The sequence below is a fragment of the Rhinoderma darwinii genome, chromosome 8 (genome assembly GCF_050947455.1).
Source record: "Rhinoderma darwinii isolate aRhiDar2 chromosome 8, aRhiDar2.hap1, whole genome shotgun sequence".
In the NCBI taxonomy this organism is placed as follows: domain Eukaryota; kingdom Metazoa; phylum Chordata; class Amphibia; order Anura; family Rhinodermatidae; genus Rhinoderma; species Rhinoderma darwinii.
In genome coordinates this window covers 37,740,260-37,759,627 of record NC_134694.1, presented here as the reverse complement: position 1 = coordinate 37,759,627, position 19,368 = coordinate 37,740,260, and the positions used below count along the sequence as shown (strand labels likewise).

The 19,368-nt window shown below is 44.4% G+C and overlaps 1 protein-coding gene across 1 annotated transcript in view; it reads right to left on the bottom strand.

Annotated features, from left to right (window-relative positions):
- Positions 1-245: 245 nt before the first annotated feature.
- The window catches only part of LOC142659451 (BTB/POZ domain-containing protein KCTD12-like), a 49,368-nt gene continuing 30,245 nt past the window's right edge, over positions 246-19,368 (bottom strand). The window contains exon 2 of the mRNA XM_075835600.1: positions 246-2,038. Coding sequence (XP_075691715.1) covers positions 1,174-2,016 — 843 coding nt within the window. The 5' untranslated portion in view covers positions 2,017-2,038 and the 3' untranslated portion in view covers positions 246-1,173. The remainder of the gene's footprint in view (positions 2,039-19,368) is intronic.

The window sequence follows — 19,368 nt, the reverse complement described above, 5'->3', positions numbered from 1 at the left end:
TGCTGGATCCTACCATCCCCAGGTATATATGTAGGCTTAGTCCCAGTTCTGGGTGTATGTGCAGAGTAGGTCCCCACCTTATAGAGGTCGCCCTGTCGTGGCAGGTGGGCAATCACTTTTTGATCAAAATGTGCACTAAGAACCTCCCTATTATAAGTAGATTTAGCAGTAATGCATATTTATTTCTATTTAGTGGTTTAGGTGGCATTAGTGTCGCAGTGTGCTGTCGCCATTCTTTTTCTGCTACTCTTTATGGTAGACTTAGATACTGATAGACCTACTTCCAGGAGAGTTTTCTTCACTTGGGTAGATGTTGTGAAGGGGTTTTTCTTCACCATGGAAAGGATTCTGCTATCATCCACCATTGTTGTCTTCTGTGGACGTCCAGGCCTTTTGGAGCTCACGAGATCACCAGTGCGCTCTTTTTTTCCAAGAATGTACCAAACTGTTGATTTGGCCACTCGTAACATTTGTGCTCTCTCTGATGGATTTCTTAATTTTTTTCAGTCTAACAATGGTCTGTTTCACTTGCCTTGAGAGCTTCTTTGACCTCATGTTGTGGGTTTACAGCAACAGCTTCCAAATGCAAATGCCACACCTGGAATCAACTCCAGACCTTTTACCTGCTTAATTGATGATGGATTAATGGGAGAATAGCCCATGCAGCCCATTAAATAGCTTTTGAAATAATTGTCCAATTACCTTTGGTCCCTTGAAAAAGAGGCAACTACATATTAAAGAGCTGTAATTCCTAAACCCTTCCTCAAAATAGGATATGAATACCCTCAAATTAAAGCTGAGAGTCTGCACTTTAAGCCCATATTGATTATATAACTATATATTCAATATGATTTGGTAAACAGCTTTTGAGGCCTCAAAAGTGATGAGATATTCCCTTTAAAACAAACATTTTAAATAAATGTATACCATCTGCACATACAATATAGAGAAAGAGGTACAATGGGAAGGAGATCCTTGGCAAGATGATCTATCTTCTCTCAGTTGAGGACAAAATTCTTCTGTAAAAACATTTATGTCTAAATAAAATAATGTGCAAAATGTCGGACAATGGCAATGGTAGAGGTTAACAAAGTCTACTTCTATTACAAGACTAGCAGGAAACAGGAAGGGAAAGATAGGAGGTAAGGTCTTTTTTTTTTTCATTTGGCTGGGTCACTCACGGTAGAAAATGTATTCAGTGTAAGATGTCCAGATCTTGTCATCTGTTTGTTCATGAACAAAGGCGCATGTGCCAGTAGAGTTACAGGCCACCATATGAAACCCAGCATCTGCCAGTCTATCAAACGCTTGTTCCAAAGAGTTAAATTTCAGGTAGTACCTTGTGGTATATCTTTCAAGAGGTCGATCTGGATCTCTACTCTCATTGAGTGTTTCACCAAAAACTTCTTTAGCCAATGAGGTCTTACCACAGACCATTATTCTTGCCACCCTTCTGAATTTGGCATCTGTTTGACTGTCTCTTCCCCATGTGTAAGAGCCACGATAGCCAATGGTGATGAAACCAGACTGTTGGATGTCTGGTAATGTTGATTGATTCCCAGCAGTTGCTGCAAGTGCATTAAAAATTGACAGATTCATGGCAACTTCAATATTAGGCGACTGTTCTTCAGAATCATTTTGAAATGTATCGCCAATGACTTTTGGCATAAGGATTTTTACTAACTCCGGAAGTTTAAAATACTCAGCTTCTTTCTGAAGTCGCCTCCTTTCAGGAAAATGGTCAGGTAACACCAATTGTTGGTCTCTCAAAAAATCTAACACATAACGGAATAGAAATCCATCACGATCTAAGAAAAAACGACCTTTGCTATCTCTGGCCAAATGCTTTTCAGTCTTCTGTGAGAACATCTCCCATAGGAGTGATCCAGGAATAGAAACCAAAGTAAGGTAACGTGTTATATAGACTTGCCCACCAACATTTAATTCTATTATGTCTGGAAATGGAGGATTTTCATCTGTCTGTTTTATACAACTTGTATGGTCTGAAAAAGCCATGTATCTTTTATGCAATCTATGTCTGGAAACAAAATATGTTAAGAAAAAATTGTTAATGATTTGTATGCATTTGTAAAAACATTCAGAAAACTACATATTCAAATTGTACTCATATTACTTATATTGAACATTTTCTTCCACCAGTAAAAAGCAAACCAATTAGGAGACATATAGGTATTATTCCCCGCTTCTTATAGAATATAATTTTTCTTATTCCATTTTTCTGTTCCTTCAAAGGGGCAGAACAACAAAACTAAAAATAGTTTAAGGGTATGTTCACACGGCAGCGTCCATTACGGCTGAAATCACGGAGCTGATTTCAGATGTAATGGCATGTTGCCGGCGTTTTGGAGCTGTTTTTCTATGGTGCCAATGGAAAACGGCTCCAATTACGTCCCAAGAAGTGACAGGCACTTCTTTGACGCGGGCGTCTTTTTTACGTGCCGTCTTTTGACAGCAGCGCGTAAAAAAAATGACCGTCTGCACAGAACATCGTAAAGCCCATTCAAATGAATGGGCAGATGTTTGCCGGCGCATTGGAGCCGTATTTTCGTACGTAATTCGAGATTAATACGCCCAAATTACGTCCGTAAATAGGGTGTATGAACCCAGCCTAAGATTTGTTGTCTGATGGACGCCATCAATTTATAATAGGTTCCGTCAATGGCGTCTATTGTTTTGACACTGTTTTTCCAGCAAATATGATGGAATCTGCAATTAACGTATTTGGAATTACACTGAAATACTCTATAGAGCCAAAAGTCTGTGGACACCTGCCCATCACACCTATATGACCTGTTTTTTTTAATCATTTTTTATCATTTTATCATTTATTATTTTCCAATATTTAAGACATGACCAGAAACAAGGCAGGAAAAGATCCCAACCAAATTTGGTCACACTACAATCACAAACAAAGGGCAACACAATATAGGGCACACTGGCACTTACTTTCCTACTGATGTTCACGGGCACAACATTCAAACAAGGTAAAGGGAAGAAATAAAAAGGAGGAGGGGGAGAAGTATAAAAAAATGGGAGGGGGAGATAGCAAACACTTACTGTACATCCCTCCCCACCCCAGGGACAGCATTTTATATGTAGTGTCTTCGAAGCATCTAGAAACATAAAAACTTTGGCCAAACCAGGGCCGGAGTCAGCATCCGGCAAACCCGGGCAAGTGCTGGGGCCCACTACACTTGGGGGGGCCCACTCGGCTGCCGGGTGCTGATGCTGCCGTCGGTAAGGCATCACTGTCCATTTATGGACAGTGATGTAAGAAGGAGAGGAGTCCCACGCAGAGCGCTAGTAGCTCTGCTCCGGGACTTGGGAAAGCCCCTGACATCGCTGTCCATATATGGACAGTGATGCCAGGACCAGAGCAGTGTCCCAGCCTGACACTGAACTGGTCCCCGCCTCCAACTGAGCCTGCGTCTGCAGGACGCAGATTCAGTTTGGTTGAATGCTGGAGCCTCGCTCCAGCATTCACTGTGCCGTGAGCAGCTCGGCACAGGCAGGCGCGATGTCGTTACGTCACTACATCGCGCCTGTCTGCGACGAGTCACTCACAGCACAGTGTAGAGGAGGAGAAGATCCTCCACATGTCGTGGGAATGGGGGTATGTAAGTAATTATGGGAGGGGGGTTCTGTTGTAGCTGCTGAGGGGGCATTATACTGTATGGGGTCATTATACTGTATGGGAAAGCTGTGGGGGGCATTATACTGTATGGGACAGCTGTGGGGGCGTTATACTGTATGGGGGCATTATACTCTATGGGACAGCTATGGGGGGCATTATACTGTATGGGGCAGCTATGGGGGCATTATACTTTATGGCGAAGCTATGGGGCATTATACTGTATGGTGCAGCTATGGGGGGCATTATACTGTATGGTGCAGCTATGGGGGACATTATGCTGTATGGTGCAGCTATGGGGGCATTGTACGGTATGGGACAGCTATGGGGGGCATTATACTGTATGGTGCAGCTATGGGGGCATTATACTGTATGGTGCCGCTATGAGGCATTATACTGTATGGTGCAGCTATGGGGGCATTATAAGTTATGAGGCAGCTATGGGGGCATTATACTGTATTGTGCAGCTATGGGGCATTATACTGTATGTTGCAGCTATGAGGGGCATTATACTGTATGGTGCAGCTATGGGAGGCATTATACTGTATGTGCAGCTATGGGGGCATAATACGGTATGAGGCAGCTATGAGGGGCATTATACTGATTGGTGCAGCTATTGGGGCATTATACTGTATGGTGCCGCTATGGGGGGCATTATACTGTATGGTGCAGCTATGGGGGCATTATACTGTATGGTGCAGCTATGGGGGCATTATACAGTATGGGGCAGCTATGGGGGGCATTATACTGTGTGGGGCAGCTATGGGGGCATTATACTGTGGTGGTCAGCTATGGGGGGCATTATACTATAGGGGGCAGCTATGGGGGCATTATACTGTATTGGGGCAGCTATGGGGAGCATTATACTGTGGTGGTTAGCTATGGGGGGCATTATACTGTATGGGGCATTATACTGTGTGGGGCCAGCTATGGGAGCATTATACTGTGTGGGGGGCAGCTATGGGGGGGTCATTATACTGTGGGGGCAGCTATTGGGGCATTATACTGTGGGGGCATTCATGCGGTCTGTTGGGCAAGGCAGATGGGCATAGGCGTGCGCAGGGGTCCGGTGGTGTTTGGGAGGGGTAGGGGCCTAAGCATGAGCCTTTAGCTACGAGACTCCCAGGTAGAGTGCTAGTAGTGCTCTGCCCGGGACTATGGATTTGGGGTTGCCCCTGACAACACTGTCCATATATAGACAGTGACGTCAGGAGCTGTGTGGCACTGCCTGGGAGTAGAGGGCTGTGTGGCACTATCTACGGAGGGCACTAAATTTATGGGGGTACAAACTGGGGGCCTAACTCCCGCAGAGGGAGGCAGGTCCGTAACAAAGTCCATAGCTATATGCTGCCAGCGAGCATCGGGCACAGGCAATGGCTGGAGCAGACCAGCAGGTCTGGAGTGAACTACCTTGTTAGCTGCACACACTGAGCAGGAAGAAACAAAGTCCATAATGTCTTTGGGCAACATGGGCCACCAGAAATTACGGGCAATCAGGTCTCGGGTTTTATGGCTCCCCGCGTGACCTGCCAGTCTAGAGCAGTGTCCCCAGCGGAGGATTCTCCTTCTGTCAGCCAAGCGCACAAAGGTCCTCCCTGGAGGAATGTCCCCAACTTGCAGGGGGTTGACAGAGACAATGCAAGACGGGTCAATAATATTCTGTGGAATTTCCATGGTGTCCTCTGTCTCGAAAGATCTGGACAAGGCATTGGCCCTCACATTCTTGTAAGCCCGGTGATAATAGAGCTCAAACTGGAACCTGGTAAAGAACATCGACCACCTGGCCTGACGAGGATTCAGCCGTTGGGCCATCTGGAGATAGGTGAGATTCTTGTGGTCCGTAAAAATTAGGATCGGATGAGCTGCGCCCTCTAGTAGATGTCTCCACTCCTCCCGAGCCAATTTGATGGCCAGTAACTCCCGATCCCCAATTGAGTAGTTGCATTCTGCAGAAGAGAAGAGCTTAGAGAAATATCCACATACCATTGACTTGCCCTTGGAACCTCTCTGGAAGAGGAGTGCACCAGCATAGACAGAGCCGTCCACCTCCAATGAGAACTATAGAGAAACATCTGGATGATGGAGGATAGAGGCTGACGTGAAGGCACTCTTCAGGCTACTGAATGTGGACTCTGCCTCAGGAGTCCACACCTTGGCGTTCATGCCCTTCTTGGTGAGGTAAGAGATAGGAGAAGTCAGTAAGGAGAAGTTTGGGATGAACTGTCTGTAAAAATTGTCGAATCCCAGAAAGCGCTGTATGGCCCTCAAGTCTTGAGGGCATAGCCATTCCAGGACGGACTTTACCTTTCCAGGATCTATCTCGAGACCTCGATTCGAGACGATGTAGCCCAGGAAGGGTAGAGCATCTTTCTTAAACATGCACTTCTCCAACTTGGCGTACAGACGATTCTCCCTTAACTGCAGCAAAACTTGACGGACATGTCTCTGATGAGTCATAGGATCTGAAGAAAAAAATTAAGATGCCATCAAGATAGACTACTACAACCACAGAGGAGGTCACAGAAGATGTCATTAACGAACTCCTGGAAAACCTCGGGAACATTACACAGACCAAAGGGCATTACTAGATATTCATAGTGTCCGTCACGTGTATTAAATGCAGTCTTCCATTCGTCACCCAGGCGAATCCGGATTAGGTTGTAAGCCCCACGCAGGTCTAGTTTGGAAAAAATCTTGGCACCACGTATGCGATCAAACAGTTCTGAGATTAATGGCAACGGACACTATTTTTCATCGTGATCTGGTTGAGACCCCGGTAGTCGATACAAGGACGCAGGGAACCATCCTTTTTCTTGACGAAGAAGAACCCGGCTCCTGCAGGGGAGGAAGACTTCCATATGAAGCCCCTCTCCAAGTTCTCTTTAACATAGGCGGACATGGACAGAGTCTCTGGCAAGGAGAGAGGATATACCCTACCATGGGAAAGGGATGCACCAGGAATCAGCTCGATAGGACAGTCATAAGCCCGGTGTGGGGCCAGCATCTCCACCTCCCTCTTGCTGAAGACGTCCGAAAATGCAGCATAATAACCAGGTAATCCTGCCAATGACTAAGACAGAGGAGGCTTAACCAGGCAACGGTTGTGACACTAGGGGCACCACTGGAGAACCTCTCCAGAGTTCCAGTCCAGGACAGTCCAGGACTGGTGCATGTAGTCTGAGCCAAGGCAGGCCCAGCAGCATGGGGTTAACGGCTTTGGACAAGACAAAGAATGAGAGGAGCTCGGAGTGGAGAGCTCTTACTTGAAGCCTCAGCGGCTTGGTCACAGCAATAACTGGGTCTGGCTGAGGTAGTCCATTCACAGATGCAACCACCAACGGCCTCTCCACAGGGATAGTGGGCAATTGGAGACGATCCTCCTGGTCTCTACGAATGAAATTAACAGCGAATCCAGAGTCCAGATACGCAAAGACCCGATGGGTTTTCTCGCCGGACACTATGGTCACGTGTAAGGATAATTTAGACGGAAGTCCTTCTTTACCCAAGGTTGTCTCTCCTGCCAAACCTAGGCTTTGGGGATTTTGGGGACACAGACGCACAAGATGGCCTCTGAGGCCGCTATATAGACACTTGGTCCATCCTCACAGACTCCTTAGGAAGGTCGGCATCAGAGGACAGCAGGGGTCGCTGCAAGGTAGAGACCGGACTAGGGAGGCCTCCGACGTTCTCGGATCCTTATAGCAATACGGGTGGCCAGAAGGATGAGGTCATCTAGGCTAGACAGTAGATCTCGAGCAGCAAGTTCGTCCTTAATCTTAGGAGACTGCTAGAATGTAGCGACCAGGGCCTCATTGTTCCACAACAGTTCTCCTGCCAGGATGCGGAAGTGGATGGCATACTCACCCACGGAGCTGTCTCCTTTTCGTAGGTTCAGCAAGGAAGTCGCTGCAGTAGAGACTCGTCCAGGCTCCTCAAACACTGTGCAAAATATCCGGAGGAACCCCTGGAAGTCACGGGTCTCTGGTCCTTGTCTCTCCCAGATAGGATTCGCCCATGCAAGGGCCTTGCCAGTGAGGTGAGAGATGATGAAAGCGACCCTTGCGCCATTAGACGAAAATGCCCTTGCATACAGGCTGAAGTGGATCTGGCACTGGTTCAAAAATCCACGACAGGTCCCTGCGTCTTCATCATAGCAGTCAGGAGGTGGCAAAGAAAAACAGGGATCAACACTTCCAGGAGGTGTAGTCTGAGGATCAACACTGGCAGGAGGTGTAGTAGGAGGAACGGCAGCTAGCGCCTCCTGCCGACGTGCGATAATGTTCAAGGCCTGGAGGAGTTGGTCCTGTCGAGACCGGAGGCCTAGCATTTCCGTCCGCATCTCTTTCGACGTCATCTTGGTCTTGGATCGACCAGCGGGGTCCATGGCCTGAGTGTACTGTCACATTGGGTTCATGGACCCACTGGGCCATACTGCCTTGATGGTATGGCAGCTGGCCAACAGGACACAGGTCACAGTCTATAGTTCGTATAGTGTACCTGTGGCAGCTCGGACAGTAGCAAGACAGGCTCGGCTGGGACTAGGCATCAGGCAGACGTCAGGCGTGGAGTAGCAGGACAAGCGTGGAATACAGCTCAGCACGGCACTTGACCAGGATAGCACAGGATACAGGATACAGGTACGGGGAACACTGGGAACTTGAAAACACTAGGAGACCATTTGAATAGACAAACTTTGGATATGACAAACAACGCTCAGGCATTGTAGGGAGGGGAACAGCCCTTCTATTAGCCCAGGGTGCTCTGGGAGAAATCAGCTCAATCTCCCACCTGTGTGCACTTTGGCTTCTTAAGTCTGGACTGAGCTTGCGAGCGCACCCTGCTGGTCACTGTGGAACAGAACGGCCGTATGTGCAGACATCTCTGGAGAGAAGGGCGTCGACTCAATGGAAGGAGTTCGTGGTCAGCGACCACGGACGTTACAGTAACTATGTAACTATATGTCTTCATCTTTCCAATGCAATGTGGCACATGAAAGGTTGGTACATAAAATTAAATTTCAATAACGGAGGAAAATGTGTGTGTATGGGCTGGAAAACAGAGGGTACATACTTAGGAGCCTCACGCACGAGCGTGTTTGGTCCGTGTTATACGGTCCGTATGTCGGCCGCATTTCCCGGACCGAACACACTGCAGGGAGTCGGGCTCCTAGTATCATAGTTATTTATGATGCTAGATGTCACTGCCTCGCTGCAGGACTACTGTCCCGTACTGAAAACATGATTACCTGGATGCCTTTCTTTATTATAATAATATTATAAGTAATCTTTACTAGATTATTGTAGATGGGTCGTTGATCAAGGGATTTATTCTGATTGCCATATTGGAGTCGGGAAGGATTTTCCCCCCTGGATGAGGAAAATTGGCTTTTGCCTTTTCCTGAATCAACATTGCAGAAGAATAGACTGAACTGGATGGACATATGTATTTTTTCGGGATTACAAACTATGATATTTTAGCCTTTTGTATTTATTCATCGCTTTCCAAGAGCCATAACTTTTACATTTTTACATTTTTCTGTCAACGTAGCTGTATGAGGGCTTGTTTTTTTGCTGGATGAGATGTATTTTTCAGTGGCACCATTTTGTGGTATATAATTCATTGGTTAACTTTTATTAGCTTTCTTTAGGAAGGGAATGAAACCCCCCCCCCCCTATTTCACCATTGTCTTTTTGGTTTTAACCCCTTGGAGACACAGACAATTGTGGTCTTGTGGACACAGAATTTTTTTTTCAAATCTGACGTGTACATTTATGTGGTAATAACTTTGGAAGGGTCTTACTTATCCAAGCGATTCTGAGATTGTTTTCTCACGACACATGGTACTTCATGTTAGTGGTAAAATTTGGTTGATACATTGAGTGTTTGTTTGTGAAAAACATTTAGAGAAAATTTGGAAAAATTAGCATTTTTCTAAATTTACATGTATCTGCTTGTAAGACAGATAGTAATACCATGCAAAATAGTAACTAATAATAAATAGTAACATATTTACCATATGTTTAGTTTATGTTACAAAGCTTATAACTTTAGCAGCAATTTCTCAAAATTTCAAGATTTCCAAAACCTATTTTTTAAGGAACCAGTTGAGCTCTGAAGCGTCTTTGAGGAGCCTATATATTACAAAACCCTCATTAATAACCTAATTTTAAAAACTACACCACTCAAATTATTCAAAACTGCATCAAGAAAGTTTCTTAGCCATTTAGGCGTTTCAAAAGACCTAAAGAGGCTCTGTCACCAGATTTTGCAACCCCTATCTGCTATTGCAGCAGATAGGCGCTGCAATGGAGATTACAGTTACGTTTTTATTTTTAAAAAACGAGCATTTTTGGCCAAGTTATGACCATTTTTGTGGTTATGCAAATGAGGCTTGCAAAAGTCCAAGTGGGTGTGTTTAAAAGTAAAAGTCCAAGTGGGCGTGTATTATGTGCGTACATCGGGGCGTTTTTACTACTTTTACTAGCTGGGCGTTCTGATGAGAAGTATCATCCACTTCTCTTCAGAACGCCCAGCTTCTGCCAGATCACGCTGTGACGTCACTCACAGGTCCTGCATAATGTCAGACGAGCGAGGACACATCGGCACCAGAGGCTTCAGTTGATTCTGCAGCAGCATCGGCGTTAGCAGGTAAGTCGATGTAGCTACTTACCTGCAAACGCTGATGCTGCTGCAGAATCAACTGTAGCCTCTGGTGCCGATGTGTCCTCGCTTGTCTGACACGATTCAGGACCTGTGAGTGACGTCACAGCGTGATCTGGCAGAAGCTGGGCGTTCTGAAGAGAAGTGGATGATACTTCTCTTCAGAACGCCCAGCTAGTAAAAGTAGTAAAAACGCCCCGATGTACGCACATAATACACGCCCACTTGGACTTTTACTTTTAAACACACCCACTTGGACTTTTGCAAGCCTCATTTGCATAACTACAAAAATGGTCATAACTTGGCCAAAAATGCTCGTTTTTAAAAAATAAAAACGTTACTGTAATCTACATTGCAGCGCCTATCTGCTGCAATAGCAGATAGGGGTTGCAAAATCTGGTGACAGAGCCTCTTTAAAGCAAAGTTGAGGTAAAATGTACAATTAAAACCTTTTTCTGCAGAAATTCTATTTTAATATTTTTTTTCTCGAACACAGGTTTAATGAGGAAAACACAACTCAATAATTATTGCCTAGATTCTGCAGTTTTTAGAACTATCCCACATGTGGCTCTAGTCTGCTTCTAGACTAAAACACAGGCCTCAGAATCAAAGTAGCATCTAGTGGATTTTGGGGCCTCCTTTTCATTAGAATATGTTTTAGGCACCATGTCAGGTTTAACCCCTTAAGGACACGGCCAATTTTAGCCTTGAGGACAGAGCAATTTTTTTTACATTTCCCTCTTTGCATCCCGACGCTCATAACTCTTTTATTTTTTGTACGACGTAGTTGTATGAGACTTTGTTTTTTGCGGGACGAGTTGTACTTTATGTACGTACCATTTTTTTGTACAAATACATTATCGTTTAATTTCTATCAATTTTTAATTAGATTAAAATGCAGAAAAAAAGCAGTTGTGCAGCAGTTTTAATATTATTTTTTTTACACCATACACCGATCATAATAAATAATGTTATACATTTGTTGTACAGGTTGTTACGGTCGTGGAGATACCAAATATATCTATATTATTTCATGTTTTGGGACTTATATTTTAAAAAGTTGATTTATTATAAAAAATGAGTATTTCTGTGTATTTTATTTACTTTTTATGTATTTATTTACCATTATTTTTTTTTTACATTCATTTAACTTTTTTTTTTAATCCCATAAAGGGATTTATCATTTTGATTTTTATTTTGTAACTGTAATGTACTGGCATAGATCTATATGCCAGTACATTAGCCTGTTACTGATCGTACACAGGCAGTTGTTAGGGCATACCTCAGTATGCCCTAACAACAGGAAATATGTTCAGACAGCCCTGGGGTCCTTCACTGGACCCTGGGCTGTCTGGCCATATGAGTTATGGGCTTTGATCGCGTCACAGTTATTTTCTGTGACGCGATCAATGTGCAGTCCCCTCTCCTTGAACGCCGCGATCAGCTGTCATCGCGGCGTTCAAAGGGTTAACAGCGGAGAGAAGATGTTTCTCTTCTCTCCGCTGTCAGAGCGGGGCCGTGGCTGTGTATTACAGCCGTTGCCCCGTTCTCGATCGCACACACAGAGACGGCAGAGACGGCTGTCACACAGGACGAGTATGCTCGTCCTAATGCGCGAAGTGCTCGCGGCTCAGGACGAGCATACTCGTCCTGTGTCGGCAACCAGTTAAAGAGGTCTTGTGGTGCCAAAACATAGGAAACACCCTCAAAAAGATACCATTTTGGAAACTGCATCCCAATTAATTTATCTAGGGATATAGTGAGCAATTTGACCCCACAAGTTTTCTGCTAAATGTATTGGCCTGTAGATCGCACCACACATAGCTCCATGTAGATAGCGCCACACACAGCCCCCTGTAGATAGCGTCACACAGCCCTCCCACTTTTATATATTGCCATACAGACCCCAGTAGTAGATAGTGTCACACAGCCCCCATAGTAGATAGTGCCCTACAGTCCCCCTTGTATGTAGAGCCAAACAGTCCTCCCTTGTATATCGTGCCACACAGCCCCCCTCCCTTGGATATATTGTGCCACACAGCCCCCCGTGGTATATAGTGCCACACAGCCCCCCGTGGTATATAGTGCCACACAGCCCCCCCCCCCGTGGTATATAGTGCCACACAGCTCTTCTCCCCTTGTAAATCATACCACACAGCCCCCTCCCTTGAATATAGTGCCACACTGCCCCCTCCCTTTTATATAGTGCCACACAGCCCCCTCCCTTGTATATAGTGCCACACTGCTCCGACCTCACACTTGTATATAGTGCCACCGTGCTCCCCCCTCCCCTTGTATATAGTGTCACAAAGCTCCTCTCCCCTTGTATATAGTGCCACACAGCCCCCTCCCTTGTATATAGTGCCACACAGCCCCCCTTCCTTGTATATAGTGCCACACAGCCCCCCCTTGTATATAGTGCCACACAGCTGCCCCCCTCCCCTTGTAAATAATGCCACACAGCCCCCCTCCCTTGTATATAGTGCCGCACTGCTCCCACCTCACACTTGTATATAGTGCCATACAGCTCCCCCCTCCACTTGTATATAGTGTCACACAGCTCCCCCTCCCCTTGTATATAGTACCACACAGCCCCCTCCCTTGTATATAGTGCCACACAGCCCCCCTTCCTTGTATATAGTGCCACACAGCCCCCCTTGTATATAGTGCCACACAGCTCCCCCCCTCCCCTTGTAAATAATACCACACAGCCTCTCCCCTTTGTATATAGCGCCACACAGCTCCCTCTCCCCTTGTATATAGTGCCACAGAAAAATATTGCACTTACCTAGCCCCATTCTCATGACGGACGGAGCACTTCGCAGCATCCAGGCAGGACCCTTGCGCACGTCAGCGTGATGCAGTGACATCATGACGCCGGCCTGTGCAGGAATTTTCCTGAGAACGCAGATAAAATTGAATGTGGCTGTCGCTAGCACTAGGGCCCCCCCTGGTGCTAGCGATGCCACAGGGAATGAGGGGGTCTGTGCTACCTGGCCCATAAATGTTATGTACCAGGCAGCGCAGGCCCCCTCTTATAGTCGGCAGTCAAGGGACCTGTCCGCTCCTTACTTAACCCCTTCCCGACCCGTGATGTGCCGGCACATCATGGAGCGGGGAGGGGATGAGGTTTGGAGCGGGCTCACACGCTAAGCCCGCTCCATACACTACAAGTGTCAGCTGTGTTTTACAGCTGACATGAAGCTCTAACGACCAGGAACAGCGATTGCGTTGTTCCTGGCCGTTTAACTAGTTAAATTCCGTGGTTAATAGCGACCGCTGCATTTATAGTGGTTTTCCCATGAAGGATATTTATGACATATCCACAGGATATTTCATAAATGTCAGATAGATGCGAGTTCCACCTCTGAAACAAGCATCTATCTCTAGAACGGGGCCCCCTAAACCCTGTTCCATCTTACTCGGCTCCGCTGTCTCCCGACCACTTCTTGGTTACATGGTCGAGTTACGGAAACAGCATAACTCGTTGAGCTACGCTGTTTTCGTAACTCCCATAGAACTGAATAGTAGTTACAGAAACAGCGTAGCATGCTACGCTGCTTCTGTAACTGCCATTCACTACTATGGGCGTTATGGAAACAGCGTAGCTCAGCAAGTTACGCTTTTTCTGTAACTCATCCATGTATTGCAGTATATTGTACTAGCGATCTAATGATCGCTGGTTCAAGTCCCCTAGGGAAAAAGAAGTTAGATCAATTTTCAGGAGTGTAAAAAAAAGTAAAAGATTTAAAAAAAAAAAACTTTTCCCATTTTTCCCCAAGCAAAATGTAAAAATAAAAAAATAATACAAAATTGGTAGCGTCCGTAAAAGTCTGAAACTATTACAATATAGCATTATTTGACTAACCAGAATAGTTGTCTTTCAGTCACCATAGCGCTAAAAAGAATGAAATAAAAAGTAATAAAAAAATCGTATGTACCAAAAAAATGGTGCTAATAAAAACTACAGCTCGTCCCGCAAAAAATAAGCCCTCACATCTCTCAAATTATGAAAAAATATGAGTGATGGCTCTCAGAATGTGGTGAAACCAAACAAATTATTTTTTTTAACCAATAGTTTTTTCTTTGTAAAAGAAGTAAAATATGAAATTTGTTACTATTTTCTGTTGTCTAAAAGCTGCGTCTTATAGTCAGGTGCGTCTTATAGTCTGAAAAATACGGTAATGCTTTGGTATACTTAGAACACCAAAGCATTACTGACTGTCAGTGCAAAAGGCCTAATAGCCACGACAGGCCTGAGGGCATTTCTTAGGCCCCTGGAAACCATGGTAAGGGAGACTAACAAAGGAGCCCTCTCCCTCTGTCAAACCACTTAAAGCCTATGTAAACCTTTGTGGGCTTTTTTTTATTTTATTTAATGTATGTATTTAGTGTTTTTTAAAAAAAACTTCTAATAGACATTTGATGAAAATCTTAGTGGCAGCACTGCAGCTTCCCTGTATCCACTATACATAGAAGCTACAAACCGCCCCTGCAAAACAGATCCGTCAGTTAGCTGGAGTGACAGCTCGCCTGACAGCAACTCCTGTGTGCCTCTTACACAAAATATAACCCTTATAATGATCGAATATAAGTGTAATGTCGGGGTAGGGAGAAAGACAGGTGAGCCCTAATCTATCCGCCACTCAGTCCCTGCCTACTTGCACGGCCCGTCCTAGGCGATGGCGTACAACTGGGCGACGGTCAATACGCTCAATAAGTGCACGACAGACAAACAGACAAGGGTACAGAGGAGCTGAGGGAAATGGAGCTGTTGCCCACGGCAACACCGTGAGCAACAAGAGTAGTGAACCAGCCGAGTCAAACCAGGAGTGTACGAGGTACCAAACGCAGAGCAGGAGAGTAGTCAGTAAAGCCAGGGTCAATTTGAAGCAGAGGTCAGTAGTACAAGCAGGAACAGCAGAGCCAGGAAACCAGCCTGAGTGGTAGCAGATCGAGTCACTCTATCAGACCTAGGAGCAGATGCAGACTGATTATCCACGTGCGTCGACACAGAAGCTGTGTCTGGCAGATCCTTTACCATAAGTTGATCAACTGAGATTTGATGGGTATTAGCATTCCAGTATTACAGGGTTACAGCATTATGCAGCAACTAACAGTACATACTTGTAAGTCATTCTGCGTTAAGGTGTTAAGAACTTCAGATTTCTGGAGACAAATATTGTAGTTGCAATAGGGTCGCATAAATTAATAACTGAGAAAAAAAATTTGGGAGGGGGAACAAAAGGGTTTGAGAAAAATAATAAAAGGTCTGATGCTACCACATGCTAGTATATAAAAAGTAGTAAATATTTATAAACCCCTTCCCGACTTTTGTCGTAGGTATATGTCATGGAAAGCCAGTGCTTCCTGCAATTTGTCATATACTTACGACAAAAGGATGGCACGGGCTCAGTAGCTAAGTCCGTGCAATCATCCCCGGGTGTCAGCTGTATGTTACAGCTAATACCCTGCTGTAATGGCAGGGACCGAAGTTAGCTCCGATCCCCGCCATTAACCCCTTAAATGCAGTGGTCAAAAGCGACTGCTGCATTTAAGGAGTTTGTAGCCAATCACCACCCCAGCGATGAGATTGGCAGGGTGCCGATGGCTGCAATGGCAACCGGAGGCCTAATATTGGCCTCCCGGTCTGCCGGCTACGGAAGACTCCTAGGCCCCGCCTGGAAGTGTGGCCTAAAAGGCCACCAGTAGCGACGGGAAGATGGCAGAGGATCAGAAGCTGACACCCTGCTGTAACGGCAGGGACTGGAGCTAGCTCCGATCCCTGCCATTAACCCCTTGGCTGTAGCGATCAAAAGAAATCGCTGCATCTTAGTGGTTTGCCCCTGTGATGCGATCGCAGGGGTGAAGCCCGCTGCTATGGCAACAGGAGGCTTAACAATGGCCTCCTGGTCTGCCAATAACGGAAGCCGATTAGGCCCCGCCGGGGGGCAGAGACTAATCAGTTTGCTAATACATTGCACTGCATAGGTAGTGCAATGTATTAGAATAAACATTATACAGTTGGACCTTCAAGTCCCCTAGTGGGATTAAAAAAAAAAGTGTAAGGCTGGGTTCACACAACCTATTTTCAGACGTAATGGAGGCGTTTTACGCCTCGAATTACGTCTGAAAAAACGGCTCCAATACGTCGGCAAACATCTGCATATTACTTTCATTGGGCTTTACGATGTACTGTGCCGACGACCTGTCTTTTTACTCTTCGCTGTCAAAAGACGGCTCGTAAAATTACAGCCTCGTCAAAAGAAGTGCAGGACACTTCTTGGGACGTTTTTGGAGCCATTTTCTCATAGACTCGAATGAAAACAGCTCCAGAAACGTCCGTAAAAAACGCAGCGAAAACACAGCAAAAACGCTGTGAAAAACGCGAGTTGCTCAAAAAACGTCTGAAAATCAGGGTCTGTTTTGCCTTGAAAACAGCTCCGTATTTTCAGACGTTTTTTGTTAAGCGTGTGAACATACCCTAAAAAAGGTGAAAAAAAAAAAGCTTCAAATGATAAAATAAAACAATCACCTTTTTTCCCTTATCAAGTCCTTTAATATTGAAAAAAATAAATAAACCATACATATTTGGTATCTCCACGTACCCCATTGTACTCTGCCCAGCTTACATATGCGCCCACATTATAAACTCATTTACCCGTAAAACTCCAAACAAAACTACTATCAAGCAAAATCCGAACTCCAAAATGGTGTCACTTTTTAGGGGCTTCCTTAATTCTTTCACATCAGAGCCCTGCAATTGTGAACCAATACTTTGTAAGTCGCCAAATTAGGCCTCAGTTTCGTATGGTACTCTTTCACTCCTGAGCCCTGTTGAATGTTCAGGCAAAAGATTAGGGCCACATGTAGAGTGTTCCTAAAACCAGGATACACAGCATAATAATTAGAGAGCTGTATTTTCATGGTGGCACAACCTAGGCTTCACATATTGACAAATCTATGAAAAAAAAATTGACATTTTCACTCTGCAACATCGAGTACACACTCATTTCTGCAAAACACCTGCAGGGTTAACATGCTCTCTACACCCCTAGGTGAATACCTTTAGGGGTGTAGTTTCCAAAATGAGGTCACTTCTGGGGGGGTTTCCATTGTTTTGGTCCCACAGGGGCTTTGCAAATGCGACATAGCGCCCAGAAACCAATCCTGCAAAATCTGCACTCCAAAAGCCAAATGGCACTCCTTCCCTTCTGAGACCTACTGTGTGCTCAAACAGCAGTTTATGACCACAAATGGGGTACTGCTGTACTCAGGAATAATTGCTTTACAAATATTGTAGTGCTTTTTTTCCTTTTAGTTGTTGAGAAAATGAAAAATTTTGAGCTAAATCTACATCTTATTGGAAAAAAAGTAAATTTTTATTTTCACTGTCCGTATTTAATAAAATCGATGAAACACCTGTGGGGTCAAAATGCTCACTTCACTTTTGAGGTGTTTCCCCTGTTTTGGTCCCACAGGGGCTTTGTAAAAGCGACATCGAGCCGAGAAACTAATCCAGCAAAATCTGCGCTCCAAAAGCCAAATGGCGCGGCCTTCCCTTCTGAACCCTGCCATGTACCCAAACAGCAGTTTATGACCACATATGGGGTATTTCAGTACTCCAGAGAAGTTGCTTCATAAATGTTGGGGTTCTTTTTCTCCTTTATTTGTTGACAAAATGAAAAATGTTGAGCTAAATATATGTCTTATTGATAAAAAAAATAAATTTTTATTTTCACTATCCAATTCTAATAAAAACTATGAATCACCTGTTGGCTCAAAATGCTCACTATACCCCTAGTTGACCTCCTCAACGGGTGTAGTTTCCTAAATGGAGTCACTTTTGGGGAGTTTAAACTGTACTGGTACCTTAGGGCAGGGGTAGGGAAACTTTTTTGTGGCAAGGGCCATTTGGATATTTATAACATCTTTCGTGGTCCATATAAAATTATCAACTTAAAAATTACCCTGCTATATTTGGTCAAACATTTAATTAACTCAACCCTAATGTGATGGCTGGAACGGCTTCTCTTTGGTAAGGTGTGTGATGTTAGTCGTTATTGATGATGTTGCTACTGTACTGCGTTGGTCAGTCTGGAGCGCAGTCGACTCGTTGCAATGGTAAGTTTTGAAAAGAACTGCTTGCAGCAGTAAGTTTTTGCGACTTACTTAAAGGGGTTTTCCTATCAGGGACATTTATGACATATCAACTGGATATGTCATAAATGTCAGATAGATGCGGGTCCCACCTATCTCTAAAACCGAACCGATTTTGCGCAGTGGAGGTGACAGACAAGAACTTTTGCCGAAAAATTTATTGAAATGCATATTCCAGTTAGACAGTTTGCAGCCTAAGGGTCTTAATTTGGAGTATGCCATAGGCACCTGCATTTTGATCCAACTCTTACTGCATTTATTCTCCGGGATTTTAATGGGTAAATAACACTCACTAATTATGTTTCTAATGACTATTTTATCTTTTGTAGACACTTCACACATGCTTGAGAATGTCAGGATGCAACTTCATTTTGACCCAACTGATCAAGAAGCGTATAATGACCTATACTCAACATTGACAATAGTATTTCGAAATGGTCCAGTTTAGGGACACATTGTATTGAAAATAAATGAAATAAATAACATTATGGACAAGCTTTTGTGTTATTAGAATCTTTTAAAGGTTAGTCAGATTTGAACAACGTTTTTTAAACAAATCATCATGCAATAGAGAATGATGCTCTTTTGAGAATTTGAAATATTGATATTTCTCAATAGATGTCTCAAACGATGAGAATAGGAAAATGAGAGATACATTGAACTTATGTGAGAGATATACTTAGATCCTTTATAAATAATAAATCTTTGTGTTGATACCAGATTGGTTTCGTGCACATTCCACTCGATGGTGATCTATGATCGCCACCTAGTGGTTGTAAGTGCACTACTGCAGGTTGCTTTCACCATAGTAGTTAGAATTATTAGCTTTTTAAGGTATCCCTGATTAAATACACAATGATCTCTATATACATTTACTCTCTCCTATATTAGCTTTT